At 32.7% G+C, this 16,529-nt stretch overlaps 2 protein-coding genes across 5 annotated transcripts; both read right to left on the bottom strand.

The window, feature by feature from the left end:
• Nucleotides 1–4,012: 4,012 nt before the first annotated feature.
• On the bottom strand, nucleotides 4,013–6,034 carry LOC107938894 (protein RER1B). Its single transcript, XM_016872143.2, has 3 exons — nucleotides 5,568–6,034; nucleotides 4,394–4,574; nucleotides 4,013–4,304 (listed from the first exon to the last, which is right to left on the bottom strand). Exons 1-3 carry the CDS (start codon nucleotides 5,915–5,917, stop codon nucleotides 4,251–4,253), a joined length of 585 nt encoding a protein of 194 aa, XP_016727632.1. The 5' UTR covers nucleotides 5,918–6,034; the 3' UTR covers nucleotides 4,013–4,250.
• Nucleotides 6,035–7,228: 1,194 nt separating this feature from the next.
• On the bottom strand, nucleotides 7,229–10,255 carry LOC107938926 (proteasome subunit alpha type-1-B). 4 transcript variants are annotated; one of them, XR_005928215.1, is made up of 3 exons: nucleotides 9,770–10,255; nucleotides 7,824–8,369; nucleotides 7,229–7,598 (listed from the first exon to the last, which is right to left on the bottom strand). XR_005928215.1 is itself a non-coding variant. In XM_041114749.1 (2 exons), exons 1-2 carry the CDS (start codon nucleotides 10,118–10,120, stop codon nucleotides 7,887–7,889), a joined length of 834 nt encoding a protein of 277 aa, XP_040970683.1. In that variant the 5' UTR covers nucleotides 10,121–10,255; the 3' UTR covers nucleotides 7,678–7,886. The 4 variants fall into 4 exon arrangements, 1 of the variants encoding a protein (XP_040970683.1); XR_005928213.1 differs by having other exon boundaries at nucleotides 7,229–7,654; nucleotides 9,770–10,226; XR_005928214.1 differs by having other exon boundaries at nucleotides 7,229–7,621; nucleotides 9,770–10,226.
• Nucleotides 10,256–16,529: the final 6,274 nt, after the last annotated feature.

The following is a 16,529-nucleotide window of genomic DNA, read 5'->3' as shown; positions in this document are numbered from 1 at the left end:
TTTTTTGTCATCTAATTATAAAAAAATTTATAAAATGATCATTTAACTATTAGTATTTTTTTTTGGTCATTCAACCATAATAAGTTACAAAATGATCAAGCAGCTAATCAATTTTATTTTTTTTGGTCACCGGGCTAATATCAAAATGAAAACACTAAAACATCCAAAGAAGTTGGGTGACCGGAAAAGATAAAATTGAATAGTCGAATAACCATTTTATAACTTTTCATAATGAGTGACCAAAAAAGAAATTTACTAATAGTTAGATGACTCTTTTGTAACTTTTCATAGTTAGATGACTAGAAAAAGAAAAAAAACATAGTTGGATGACTACTGATGCTGTTAAAAAAAAGAATAATGACTAGCTAATTTTAAGGGATAAAATAACATTAATCTCTTAACTTATTATTTTTTTCCATTATGGTCTTGAATTCTTTTGTTCATATTAGTCTCAAAACTTGATAGTTCTTTCAAAATTATCCAAAATTAATCTTTAAATCTAAATTTTATTAAGTTATGATGATGTTTGTGCCACATTATCACTTAAATTTTAAAAATAAATTAAAGATCAAATTAACAAAAATTACTAAATTTAAAGAGTAAAGGTTGCATTATCAAGATATGGTCAAATAAAACACCCAACAGGAAGCAATATCCTTACCATTAAAAACAATGCCATCATATTATTATATATTTGGACATTTTATCCGAGTTGAATTAATTTGAGTTAAAATTTAATTTGGTCTTATTTAAAATAAGAAAATTAAAAAGTCTAACTTAAATTAACACAAACTCGAATAGATTTAAATTTGAAATTGATTCAAACTTGAATTGACCCAAATTTAAAGTAAATACAACTCAAAATGATTAAATTTTGTAATGATTCATACTGAAAAAATTAAACCTTGTACTTGAAATAATCCAAACTCGCAATAACCCAGTTGAAAATCACATTCCTCAAACCCAAAATTATCAAAATCTATAATGATTTAAACCCAAACATAAAATGTCCCGAACTCAAAACCAAAATGAAATAAATCTGAAATTGACCTAAAGTAAATTATTCTAAAATTTAAAATTCTAAATTCACCCGATCCAAATTCATCTTACCCGTCCAATTGATTGGTGTGCATCAAGTACATAAATAATCACTTTATTGACGCAATAACTAATAAACTAGCTTCAACCTCAAGTTATGACATCTTCATATACTCCATGAAATCTAGGTTTGAATTATCATTGTAAAAAGAAAAAAACTAGCCTTAATTATATGCTATGGAACAGAAGACAAACCTTGCACTTGCAGCTATTTTAGTTCAACCCTTTATCATCTCGGGCTCCAACAAGAAGATTCCTGGTTGTTCAAAGCCCATGGCCTGGATGGTCTCTGATTAACAGCATAATATTATATAACATACATACATATACACACACATGTGTGTATATATATACATATGTATTGAAAACTTGATTGGAATCATTAGTTAGAACTAACAAATCATTTGTTAGCTTCCTCAACTAACCTTATTCTTCCAAACTTAGACAATTCACACTAGGACAAAAATCAAGCTCGGCAGCCCCCTATATATGAAGCTGTCAATGTCAAACATATCGTCTTTTTCAAAAAAAAAAAAAGCAATCATACAGTATGTTTTTCAATATCATAAAATAAATTGTGTCATTTTCAAGAGACAACAAGCCAAAGTCTAAAATTTGTGAACTAGTCCAAAGTCTAACATAACAAATCATTCAATAAACTCAAGGTTTTGTTTTCCATTAACCTACTCTACCCAATAATTTTGTGTTTTTTGTATACAGAGTCAATATATCTGAAAATATTTGCTTTCTCTGATTATTTTTTACAATAATGACGTAACAAATTTAAATCGGTAAGAGTACCATGAAGTTCCTAATAGTCAATTAGCATTTTACCTTTTTTTACTTAAAAAAATAAATAAATTAGTCCATATACGTTAGATTAAATAGCAAACTACTCTCTTTTGTTAAAAATTTCATCTATTTTTACTGTTAAAAATTGGTATGACTAACGGAATAACTAGACAGTTACACGTGGCATGCCACATGTACCTCATTCTAGTGTACAGGAATCAATTTTTTAACAATAGAAATAAATGAAATTTTTAACAGAAGAACCAATTTGTACTTTAATCTAACCTACATAGATTAATTTGTTTATTTTTTTAGTAGAGGGGTAAAATACAATTTAACTTCTAGTACAAGGACCTCCATGCTACTTTTACCACTTAAACCTGATGACGGTGGAATTGAAACATACAGTTTCTTTGAAGGTTTATCATTGAATTTAGCTGACATTGATCAGCAACCCCATTGCTTTTTGAAAGACTTTGCTGGCTAAGCTTTCAAGTTCTTGAAACCAGCTCCAGTTATGGTGTTCAGTTGTTGTGGATGTTGTTGCTGCCTCCATTTGAGTTGAAGATATGCTTGCATTGCTTACTTGTTCCACTCCATATCCAATCATTCTCCTATCTTTTATTCCCAGATTTTTCTGACCTGCAAAAGGCAAAGGAAAGCAAAAACAATTCAAACATAACATTCAGACATATACTAAACGAAGTGAAGATTTTTTAAGCTCTTACCATTCATTTCCAACAAGGGTTTGGAAGATTCTGACCAGACAACAAGGGTTGGGGTGATTATTGTAAGAAATGCCCAAAAGAAGAATATCACAACAAAGGTTCTATCACCCATTTTTATTTTCCTACGGAATATTGTTGGAGAGCTTTAATGTAAGGTTTTTCCAGAGAGGGCTAGATAGGGGAAGTGACAGACACAAAAAAACCTTCAACAATTAGCTGGCCATGTTTAATGAACAATGCTATTATAAAACTTAATACTCAAATTGTAATATTCTTTTCCTTAAGTAATCAAAGTCAAAAACAAACAAAAAAAAAGAAAAGAAAAAAGAAACTCATGGGGATTACTGTGGCTCAGTTGTTGGAGAGTTGTTCTCTAAGACGTGTGTGTAATGATTAGGCATCCATCTGGCATTTTATATATCATCATCCCTAAAAGTCAATTTTCTTGAAGAATTTCCCCTGCACTCAGTTTATACAACCACCATTAAAATACCATATAATTCACAAGTTAAAATAATTTTTAAAAGCCTCAAATATTGTGTTATCAAGGCTTGAAAAGATTCCCAAGAAGCTCTCCTTGATGACTGCTTGACAACTACCCTTTTCTTCATACCATCCACAAAAACCAATATCAGGTCAACAAACAACAATGCAAGCAAAATAAGTTTTTGAGCAATTAGTATTCTTATTAGCTAAAAACATGGGGGAAAAGGGCCTAAAACCTGAAGCAATGAAAATAATATATATATTGACTAATTGTCTTAACACATGGGAAGAAGCTTTAGAGAAAGAAGATTAACCAATTTTGATGTGGAACATAGTTGATCATTCGAAATAAAAACCCGGAATTCTCAACATAAATACATACATTCGGTTAACGACTCTTCCTTCTAAAGATAACCTTGTTATGCCTATCCCTCACAAGATCACCTCACAACCCGCCAGCCACGCGGAGTGTTCCACGAGCTAAGATCTCCTGCAAGAACAAAATCCTGCTGACGAGGGCCAATGAACTCTCTACCTCGCAAACCCACAGCACGGGGAACACACATCTGGCAAAGGTGACATATACGTACATCGTTATTTACCCGATGTCCTTACAAGACAACTTATACTTAGGAGGAAATTTGTCAATAAATTGACTTAGCTCCGTGAATATGGAACCAATAAGAGACCGACATGTGGCACCTCAAGAAAGAGCAGCGAGACCCTTAATAAGATCCCCCTAGCGCCAAGGCTTCCTGTTCTCTTTCTCTCTCTTTTCACTATTCTCATTCCTCAAAGACCTTTCTTCTTCTTTGAGCACTCATAATACGTCCTACGACTCTCTACCCACCCATTGAATGAATCTTCTACAACCACCATCACAGCCTTGTATCATCAACAAACTTTAATGAAGCAATGAAAAGAATATATATTGACTAATAGTCTAATACATAGGAAGAAGTTATAGAGAAAGAAGAATAACCAATTTTGATGTCGATCATTCGAAATAAAAACTCGGAATTCCCGACATACATACATGTGATTAACAACTCTTCCTTCTAAAATTCTAAAACAATGAAAATTGGAACTTAGAAAAGGTTGCAACTTTCTGGATTGTTTTTCCAGAAAAGGATGTAAACAACCCCTTCAATCCGTCACTAAACCTGCGCCAGTGGGAGAGGTCTTCTTCCCTGTATACCTCTGTTGAAACCCAAACGGTAAAAAGTTAAATGTTATATGAGGAGTTCCAATTATACAAGTTTTACCATAAGTAAGATCTAAGCTATGACCTGTTTCCCAATGCTGAATGGAACATATTTATACTTGATCATATGCATTATTTGACGCTTCATCGTGAGAACAAAGAGAGCAATCCAATAGAAGAGTAATATGGGCCAAAAGACAGGAACATCAAATATTGAAAAGAAAGTCATCAAGAAGCCTATGCAAAAAGCTTTTGTTATTGAGTACCTGAAACCATAGTACCAAATAAAAGCAAGTCATTTTTGATCCAGTATAGTTGGCAGTGTTGTAAAGGGCGCATGGCACTCTAGGCACTACAATTCTCATAGTGACCCATGCTCAAGGCACACACACAAAAAAAGGTGCTAGCATGAGTGATGTGAAGCATAATATGTATACTTGTGAGATCTTGTATGTGTCTATAAATAAAAGATGTGTAATAAACTCTAGATTTGTTCTAGTTTATCAACAGAACATGCAAATTCTTTATTGGTCAATATGTGCATGATTTTGTTATGGTCCATGTATGTTCTTGAATACTCAAATACTGAGAATTATAGAGTTTAATAATATCTGAAAGTGAAAAATATAAGAAATTAAAGATAACTTTGTTATGCCTACCCCTCATGAGGTCACCTCACAATCCGCCAACCTCGCAGGTTGTTTTGTGAGCTAAGGTCGCTTGCGATAACAAATTCATACACCGTATTTACCCATTGTCCTTAGGAGGAAGTGATATCAATAGGTCTGCTAAACTTCAAGAATACGAAATCAACATGAAACCGAGACATGGCGCCTCAAGAAGAACCATAAGCACCTTTTATAAGATGGCCAAGGCTTTGAGATCTCTCTCTCCGGCCTCTCTCTATTTATTTTCATCCCTCAACCACCTTTCTTCCTCTTTGAACACTCATAATATGTCCTATGGCTCTCTACCCACCAAATGAACAGTCTACAACTACAATCATCTCAGCCTAGTATCAACAAACTTCAATAAAGCGATCAATTTCTTTTCCTAGCACCTTATAAATCACTAAGACAGTGCTTATTATCCTAATTCGCTATTCATAAAGTAAATATTTCCATAAATTCTTACCAATTTCAGCATTTCAAGTTCCAGTCATTAAATGCAAAGAATTTGATGAAATTTACCGATCATAACAATAAAAAAAGTTAAAAGTAATTCCCAAATCGAAAAACGGGTTTTAAATTTAAATTTACCAAAACTTAAACTCTGGAAGTCGGCGAATGAAAGGTCTGAATTCATCAGAACCTTTTGTCGGCAACGAAGCACCATCCAAATGCTCAAGTTCAGGATCAACCTTAGGCGATAAAAAACCAATCAATAGATTCAATATATAAATCCCAATGCCATAAGACACGATATAAAAGCCTTGCAGTAAGTAAACGCGAAGGACGTAAACGGCCGCAATGGCGAGACTTCCAAGCCATCTTTCCATCAGGTGTGGCGTTGAACGATCCAAAAAGTACTGAAACGTCCGTGAGAAATCGCTCTTCCACTTCGCTATCGGCGCTACCACCGCGGCAACGTCGTCACCGGATCCGTCCATTAAAAAATTTAATTTAATTTTTTAAACACCTCCCTAAAAACAGAAAACAAAAATCAAATATGGATGATGAATTTAGAAATTATTTTATATAAATAAGTTTTAATTAAAATTTTAAACAAATTTTTAATTTGCGGGTTGCCTTTGATTGAAGATGAAGATTTTAATGCCGAATTTCACGAAAATAGTAAGAAAATTTGATAACAATAAAAAGGACAAATTTGCAGGTAGTTTACAGTTATTTCGCCCGTGTCTAATGCATCCAAACGCACCTTCATGACGACGTTTTGCTCATAACACTAAATTGGGCCTTCTCTTTTATGTGCTTTCATCCCTCAACTTCATAAATATAAAATTGAAGATACTTTGAAATTAATTTTATATAATTTTTCAGATGTTATACAATCTCAAATATCATATTCAGTTTTCTAATAATCGGATCGGTGATTGAACAAATTACACCACCGATTCTTGATTCAATTAATTCAATTAGTTCGACTGTCAGACTAATAATAATTAATTATTTTTTTATAAATTCTAAAATTATTAAACTGAACCAATTTGCTCAGCTGTTGATTTTTATCCCGGTTTTTTATTTTTATCACTTTTAAGTATTTCTAAGTGAATTGGCTCAATTCATCTGTTCAAATCGTTATATCAATCAATCATCTATCCGTCGTTCCAATAACATTGGTCACATTATCAAATCTTGACAGAATTCTAATATATGAACCAATATGAATTTAGTTGCCAAGTTTAATGATCAAAGTAAAAAAAAAAAGCATAAATGATAAAATAAACCTAATTAACATCTTCGAACATCAAAAATTATATTATCCCATTCTAGTATATTTTAATTTGTAAATTTATTTTAAATTTTCAAAATGTTAATTATTTACATCAAATCCAAATTTGATTACTACTATCCTAATCCAAATCAATTAATTATTTATTGAATATTTAGCTCTACAAAGAAATTAATTAAAAAATCTAAAAATAGTAAAAAAGACTAATGAATTTATATGTCCAAATTTGAGTTTGTTAATGAATATCCTAATCAAAATTCATTATTCGCAATGATCAATATTTAAATCTGCAAAAATAAATCGAATACTTACAAATATTCAAATTCTCATTATCCATGATCATCTTAAGACAGTATATATGCTTTGTGTATTTATTACATTATTTTTGTGGTGATGTGTTTTTGTATATTATTAAAAGGATTTTGATGGTAAAAATATTATAAAAATTTTGTTAAATTGCTTTGTCCCTTCCACTAAAAAAATTGGCAAATAATTATTATACATCATATTAAAAAATAAATTAATCCTTTTTATTAAATATTTCATTCATTTTTACTATTAAAAACTTATAATTAATAGAATAACCAAATAGTAACATGTGATCTGCCAAATGTACCTCGTCCTGACATACATAAACTAATTTTTAACAATAGATTTGAATAAAATTTTTAATAGAATGATCAACTATTTGACCTAACGTACATGGACTAATTTATCTATTTTTTTTAAAAGAAGGGACAAAATACAATCTGACTCCTAACACAAGGGTCTAAGAGATTTGCAAGGTGTGTTGTCCTCCAAACCATGTCCAATGTTGGATTCAGAGTGTTTATGTTTGGTTTTATCCCCAAGATTTATCTCCCGATTCTGCCTAAAACCTGAACGGGTTCACAGAGTGACTCTGTCAGCAACCCCAATGCACATTGTCATTGGCCTTTCCAAGAGAATTGCACCAAATTTCATAATTCAAGAGGCAGTAACACTTAAATAAGTCAACAACATCAATGACAACTATCTTGAGTATAAATGTAAATGTAGTTTCAAGTTTCAGCTCAGGCTAGCAACGAAATATCCAACACAATAATGTTTATATAGTGACTAACCCGAATTTCCAAGCACATTGTCGAAAAAAATCTAGAAGGACTGGGAAGCAGGTTTTTTCATCCTCAAATATCCATAGGGGCCACGCCTTCGCCAGCAGCAGCACCCTGCTCAGGTTCGGGCTCGGCTGAAGCCTCCTGTCCTGAATCAACATCAGGTTCAGCAGCAGGACCTTCTTGCTCTGCCACAATTTCGAAGGCATCAATCATTTGTTGTACGGTTCCTTGATCCAAGACATGGAATGGTTCCCCGACCCCTACCACGGCAACTGTACATACCGAGCTTTTTAAGGTTTCTCCTTGCAGGGTCTCCCTTATTGCCATAAGAGCATCCTTGACCAGATCATCCCGTGTTGTGTCTCTAAAGCTCTCAAACCTGCGTTCCAAGTACGTTTTTGCAGCTTGCGAGCGTGATCCAATGGCAAAAGCTTGGTACTCAAAATAGTTTCCACTTGGGCAGTTATAGTAGAGATGAGCCCCGGATTCATCCAAGCCAGCCACCAACAAACCAACACCATAAGGTCGTTTCCAAGAACGTTGGGTGCAGACCTGCCACCGAAAACAGAAGCATTTTCCATCTCAATTGCACAAACAAATAACATGGTTTGGCTTTCGAGAAATCCAATAGGTTCGGTGTTCCACCAGAAAAAAAAAAAAAAGAGAGTTTCTAACCAGGTTACAAATTAAACACCGCAAAACAAAAAGCTTGCTAGATAACATACAAATGAAGATATACAAATTATATTAGACCTTCAAGTATGTAATAGAATCAAGAATCTACTCCTATTACATTCGAGAAATATACAGAACTTTGAGCAGCAAACTGAATAAGCAGAGAACAGTAAGGAAAAGAAACAAAAGAGAAACTTTGAAAGCTTCAACAAACCAACTATTGAAGCAGCATAAGCAAAAAAGAGATCATACAACGAACTTATCCGTACTAACTATAACCAAACTCAAATACTTAACATCATTTAATGCACAGTAGCAGTGTAGCACCAACAATCTTCACCTCTTACATCAACAAAAGTACATGGTCCGTGCTAGGTTTATCACAAGTTATCTTAAAAACACTACTTGATCAGATAACACCCGCACAGTTAAACATAAGCACACGGATGACCTTCGATTAACAGTCAATGGAAGGCACTCATAACAACATTCTTTTAATTTCTCTAACCTGATTTTATACCATAAAGCTTTTGCCCTAATCACTCGATGCCATGGTACATTCAACCTCTTATCCTCAACATCCAAGTATTGCTAACTCAATAATGGAATATACAAACCATAAGATCGAAATTCCCTCAGCTATAACCATTTGCCATTTGCTATTATGTATTGGACATTCGGTTATCATTTTACATTGTTAATCATAGTAAAAATACCATAGAGGCCCTTGTACTAAAAGTTGAATTGCATTCTGATCCTTGCTAAAAATTATGTCAGCATAATGCCAAGTGTATTGTCTGCTTATTCCACCAACTATGTCAGTTTTTAACAGTAAAGGAAAAATAGGCTCTTTGAACTAACAAACAGGACTAATTTGCCTATTTTTTGAGTTTTTTGAGTAGAGGGGCAAAATACTATCCAACTCCACGGAGAAGCGCCTCCATGGTACTTTTTGGTGTTAATCATCAGCCATTTCAACAATAATGCAATTGGATAGTCTTATTTACTTAAAATTTCCACATTACTTGATGTTTTCAATCTTTTTCTACATAATATAGTCTTCTATGTAAAGTAATCTTCAATTTAGAACAGTAATCTAGCTAAGTCAATAACTATGTTTGAGCTTCAATTACTTGAAAATTTCATGCTTGTGAAGACTTTTCGGCAGAGACCCAATTGAAGTTCAAACCCTAAAAAAGGAAAAAATTTCAACTCTATAAAAAGAACCCTAAATCAACATCACCAAGTGATTCAATTGAGACAAAATTGAAACAGACCTGGGCTTTATCGGCGAGTTGAACAACGAGTCGGCCCACGGGAAGCGGCGAATCGTACGTGAAGCTATAGTTGATACACTCGTTCCGCATATACCGAGATAGGACGCGTCCGTCGGCGGTGAGACCGGCTATGGCGACACCGATATGGTCGTCGACTTTGAAGATCTTCTTCTGGTGAGAAGACAACTCGGAATTAGCCTTGTTAACGCAACCCAAAACAACATGGGTCTTAGATCGGAGTCCGATCGCCGCCGAGCCTTGTTTCACGGCCTCCATCGCGTACTCCACTTGGAACAACCGGCCCGCCGGGCTCCATGTAGTGACGTCGGTATCGTATTGGTTCCTGAACATTATCTATTTGATTCTACAAAAGAAAAAAAAAACTTGATTTTTCCCCTTGTTTCTTCTTCTCTGGACTGTAATTTAAGAGCCTTTTTTTTCTTCTTTTCTTCTTCTTCAAGACAAAGAGAAAGAAAACAACACCCATAGTAAAAAGGGTTAAATTTTGTTTATAGTACTTTTACTTTTACAAAATTTTGATATTTAGTCCTCAAATTTCAAGAGCAATTGTTAACACTGTTTTTTTTTTTCTTTTTAGATAAATTGGATGGTGTTACTTTTTGAAATAATAAAATACTTACTTAATAGCATTGTAACTAAAAAATTAATGTTGTAATAAACATAAACTTAATAAAATAATTTTAATACTGCTGATCAAAACACAAGTGAATAAATCGTTTAATTCAGATTTGTAATAATAGGTGAAGTCTAGATTATCCTAGATATTGTCTATTTCCTTAGTTATCCTAAATTATTTTCCTATTTCACTCTCTGTTGTGTTTTTTACTTAAATTAGTTTAGTAATTTTAGATTAAAACATAATTATTCCAATTTGTCGACTAAATAATAAAAAGACGTTAATTACTAGTAGTTTTAGTCCTCGTGGATACGATATTCCCTACTCACCATAGCTATACTATTGTTTGATAGGTGCTTTTGCCTTTGTCATATTTATAGTTAGTTTAGTGACCATCAATATAAAAATGTATTTGGAACATTGGTTACCCTATTAAATTTATTTGAAAAATCGAGTATAGTTGGCAAGCCGTAAGATTAGTGTATGGGACTATACTTAAGTTTGTACCAACCGGGCGTGAAGTGCATATTATACTTTGGAATTTAAAACATATTGGTGTGATGGTTGAATAATCTGTGTATATATCTTGAGTCTGTATCTGGTTAATAGGGATATTAAAACATAAAATTTGCCTAATGACATATGATATGTGAAGCTAATTGCAAAAGATAAAATTTTGTATATAAGCATCTAAGTGACAAAAGATAACACGTGAAACATCATGTGAACAGGTTAAATTTTAGTCACTCAATTTTAAAAAGTTATAAAATGATTATTAAACTATTTAAAATTTTTCATATGAGTCATTGATCTGCTAAAATCATTATTATATATCCTTTTCTATTTGCATCGTCTACACCACTTAAAACTTCTTCTTTCCCTTCACTTCCTCAACTTCAATTATTTTCATAAAATAATTTTAAACATCATGAATTTACAAACTAAAATCCAAACAACTTTCTTTCTCGATCTCTAACATTAACTGTCAAATCAACTTTGATCAAATGTATGTTCTTTCACTTGTTGACGAGTACTAATACACCAATCGAACTTTTTCTAAAAAAAAAAACTTAACAACCCAATGGTTTAAATAAAAACTTACTAATAGTTCAACGACTTAAATAAAAAATTTTAAATAGTTCAATGATCATTTTATAACTTTTTAAAATTGAATGATCAAAATGTGAACTTACTAATAATTTAGGACCTTAATTATAGTTTACCAATTGAATTAATAGATAAAGCAACATTTAATCACTGAACTTGATAACTTTTTTCAATTTAGACCTAAGTATTTTATCCCAAATTAGTCCTGTAAATTGTCAAATTTTTCTCAATTTTGGCTATGTAACGATATGACACTATGTTGTTGCACAATCTCAAGGTACCACGTTTTCATGCCATTGAGTTTAGACTTTAACCTAGCAAATAGTGGGGCATTAGGCAATGGCTTCGTTTGTGCGTGGCCCGTGACAATCACAACCAACTCTAAAAAAATTTGTCAAATGTTCAGGGACCAAGTTGAAAATATTACCTTATCACTTAAATTAGTTAAATTAAAATTTTGCTTTTCTCTCCAATTTAAATAACACTCATAACTAGAAGTTGACCTGTTTTCATTGCTTATAAAATTAAATTAATCATCATAATCAACTTTAACCAAATCTAGTGAATTGAAAATTAAAGAAATGGCTGGTCCGATTAAAAATAAAAATGAAGTTTTGATTAATATTACAATTTAACCCAAACCCTTTTTTTTCCTATTGTTTCTCAAAGTATTAGAAATAAAGCACAAATAGAAGTATTAAGAGTCAAATTGTATTTAAATTTCATAATATATATTTGGCTTAGATTTGTAGAAAAAGAAAATATATCAGGTAGGTTGAGACAAAATCAAAAGTATTATGTCAAGGTCAATTTCTTCCTATAATTAATCCATATACTTATAATATTAAATCCGAAATGCCCAAACTAACGACTAAACTGTCGGAAAAACTTAATTAATACGATACTGATGCTTCAAAGACAATTAAATCATGTTTTGAAATTTAAAAACTAATTTAAAATCTGTCAATAATTTAAAAATGTGTAATGCAATTAATTCAAAAGCTAGATTTACAAGTGTTAGACACATGCTTATATCCTAACACTTAAAACTTGAATACGAGTAGCATATGCTTATCGTAATTATGCCCCGGAATAAGGTATCTACATCTTAGTATAGTTTCAACTTCCATGCATTCCTATTTTATAATTATGCATCATCAGCCTTTTTTATTTGTGATGAGAACTAACAAATGTTCTAGAAAGCTCACCTTGCAGACAAAGGACGATATCAAATAAGCTTGGAATGCTCTTTCCCACTGAAGAAAAACAAGAACTGCAAAACCAAATGAGTCCGGTAATTAAATCTCAGTATCTTCTTGATATTTTCTCGTACTCCTGTCGAGAGTTTTGTCTTACCTAATTGCATCACATAAACGTAGAAGGACGAAATCTCAATGTCCATGGCCATAAATTCACACGAGACTCGAAGATGCAAAATGGATACTGGGTCTACCACCAAAAGGAGTTGATTTAGTTACCTGTGGATCACCAAAAGATGCACACAACGTTAGAAAGAAGTACAATCTTCCTAAAATAATAAAAGTTGCAGTGGTTAGAACAAGAACTAGGAAGATTAGACTTCAAGGCAAAGTTTGTACTATATGCATTGAGAATAAGGGTCTAAATGAGACAATGGTACTCACAAGCTACTCGAGTTCACTCAAAAAAACTCCAAGCTCAATTCAATAATAACCGAGCCACGCTCGAGCTATCAATTAAGCCAATTTTGAGCATAGTAATAATTGACTCAAATCCTCGCGAGCCTTATCGAGCTTTTCATATTTTTATATTATTAATTTACACTATCACCCTTAATATATATTATTAACCCTAAGCTTAATTATTGAACCGAGCTATAGCTTGAGTAGCTTGATTATATCTCGAGCCAAGCTCAAATTTAAAGTTCAATTGAGCTTGAGCTGAGTATCAAACTCCGAATTTCAAGCTTGAGCTTGACAATATTCAGGCTCGGCTCAAGTACATCCCCTAATTGGGAAGATACTATCCCTGTTTTCCATCCGAGACCTTTCAAAACTAAATGAGATGTACAGAGAGCGGTGGCTACTTATCAACTTCTCAATAACTTAGATGTAAAAGATTGATTAAATGTTATTTTAATCTATATTAAATGTTATCAGCATTACTTTCAGCCACATTATGTCTTTCTTTCGGTATAAACAACCATCACGTGATGTTGCAAAAAAAATATATCAACGAACTTTTCTAGTTTTTTTGGATAAGCCAAATTATAGAATCAAGAATCAGGGTGTAACCTTGCCATAGTGAAGACAATTCTGCAACTTACAAATAAACCACAAAATGTCATAAAACAGAAGTGAATTTAACTAAGAAAATATACACAGAGCATGACTTAGAGGAGCATCGGCAATGCTTCTAATTCCGTGTAACCGTCCTGGAATATCACCAGCTATTCTTTAAAATTTTGTGTACTAGATACAGAAGCCCAAGGAACCTTCTGTACCTTTCTTGCCTAACATAGTAAATCGTAGCAGTCCAACCCAAAGCAAACTGGAGAGGAGAGCAATCACTATGGGCTCCTCAACCTTTTACAAGGCCCAATAAAATTCAGTGTCCCAATCGCCAACATGCCTCCGAAATCTGGATATAAAAATATTCAAAGTTTTCTAATGACAACTAAAATAAACATATGAGTTCCAGTTTCTGCTTCTTGGTTGCACAATATAGTAATATACAGCTTTTGTCTTCAATTGAAAGGCGCCATTTGCTCATTGTATCTGCCAACCTGTTAATAACAGCCATCCAAGCTAGAATAGTGTGCTTTGGGATTTGACATTAGAACCAAAGCAATCTATATGCCAGGTGAACTTAGTGTGTAGATTCCAACAAGATGGCATTCCCCTGGAAAATCTATGTATTCACTGTCTCAAAATATCTCGAGTCCTGAAAGTGAAATGGTTCATTTCCCCAAGAAACCGACCCACCTAACATTTCTCTAGCAAAGAGTTCAATACATCGAGCAGGTTTAACTCCAGGAACATGGTCCAACAGTAATTCTATAAAGGGAAAGAAAGAAAAGAGTTAATATGAGTGAAAATTCAAGCACTGAGTTGCCATGTAAAAGTTGAGGCATTTACTTCATAAGCATAAAAAAATAAATTAACTCCTTCTCAGATGATATATACGAAAGAAGAAAATAGGTAAAAGACCTCTTCAGTCCCTCTCAATTTCAATATTGAGCAAATTAGTCCCTCTCAAAAAAGTTGAAGCAATTTAATCACTATTAATTTTGAAAGTGAGCAATTAAGGACAATTAATCATAATGTTAATATCTTTCATCAATTGTACATTAATTTGATTGATATAATAACAAATTTAGCCCTTGATGTTCACATATTTTGTCAATTTAGTCTCAACATTTGCAAATTTACACAAATTTTGTGGGCTAAATTTGCTAAATAAAAACCAAATTGAAAGAATGTGTAAACTTTGAGGGGTATATTTGATATTATACCCCAATCAGAATTATATACAATTGACATTAACGCAATGGTTAGTATTTAGATGCTCAGTTTAAAAATTGACAGAGATTAAATTGTTTCACTTTTTTTAGAGGGGCCAATTTGCTCGATATCAATATTGAGAGGGCCAGAAAAGATATTTTTTACCAAGAAAATATTAAGAAAATAGTTCATTTTTGGTCGGTGAAAGAGTAAAAATGCTCGCAACCATATATTAAGTAGTCCATCAATAAAATAATACCTCCAATTGGGGGTTTCCTGGAGTAACCTCCAGGAATGCTTATGATAATATGTTCATCTTTTATCGACCTAAATACTGAATGGCAATTTGAATCCATTTCCTGCAAAAGTTCCACAGTGTAAGCAACAAAAATAATCTAGTCAAGAGCAACCAGCAATTAAAAGCATGTATAATCCATAGCTTATGTTTATTACTTTTCCTTGACAGTATCCCAGGAGAAGACATTCATATGGCCGATGACGAAAGAGGTCAAGACAACCGATCAATGAACCGTTTCCTTTCACCTGAAAATCTCAGGCAAAACCCAATTTAAATGATAATTTGCAAATCAGCATTGTTACAACTTCGTGCAAAACACACACAATTACAAAGACAAAAAAGGTGAGAGAGTCACCTTCAACCAGTAAATAGTAGACACATATCTAACTCCCCATGCAGGGAATAGCTCTTTCTCAATGAAGGTACGCAATTTCTCTCTATTTGTCACCCATATGTCTTTGCTATGAAAAGAGGGTTCTCTTTCCCACTACTATATCTTTTGTCCCTTTTTAGCAATGGTGTTGTAATAATATTTTAATTATCCACTGTTAATATTATTTTTAATAAAAAAAGTTAAAGTGATGATAAATGTTTTTATTTTTTTTAGATTTTAAAAAATATATTAAAATTATTATTTGATACATAAATTTTTCTTTCCATTTTATGTTGAAACTGGATCAATCCATTCAAGAATCGACCAGTACATTGATACGGAATAAAGGAGAGAAAATTGAGTGACTCGTTAACCAATAAAATTTTATTTTGTAAAAGCGTAGTTGTTGAAATTGGATCAATCGATCCAAAAATCTGCTAGTACACCAATCTGGAGTAAAGGAGACAAAAATGTAAAAGAGTAGCATATATGAATTCAGCTCTAAAAGCAAATTTGAATCTGTATTTATAATCTTTATCTAATGGCAACAAGTACCAAGAATAAAGTTTACAATATAACAGCAAATGGCGACGAGAAAGAAGCAGTAGTGATGTGTTTGATACATTGAAATATGTGATTACATACACTGATTTCTGACGAGCACTTCCATTTTCCCATGGAGAATCAATAACCATAAGGTTGAAACCACTATCAGATTCAGCTGCATAAGCACAAAAAATGGAAGTCGATGTTCATCTTAATTCTATGAGTCACTGGTTCTTAGAGCAGCTAAAGAAAAACTTAGCAAATATAAGGGTAAAAGTACCATGGTGGCCCCTGTACTAGGGAAAGTATCCACCGAT

The sequence above is a fragment of the Gossypium hirsutum genome, chromosome A06 (genome assembly GCF_007990345.1).
Source record: "Gossypium hirsutum isolate 1008001.06 chromosome A06, Gossypium_hirsutum_v2.1, whole genome shotgun sequence".
NCBI lineage: Eukaryota > Viridiplantae > Streptophyta > Magnoliopsida > Malvales > Malvaceae > Gossypium > Gossypium hirsutum.
Note: the sequence above shows the minus strand (reverse complement) of the source record. Positions and strands in the feature narration are given on the sequence as shown.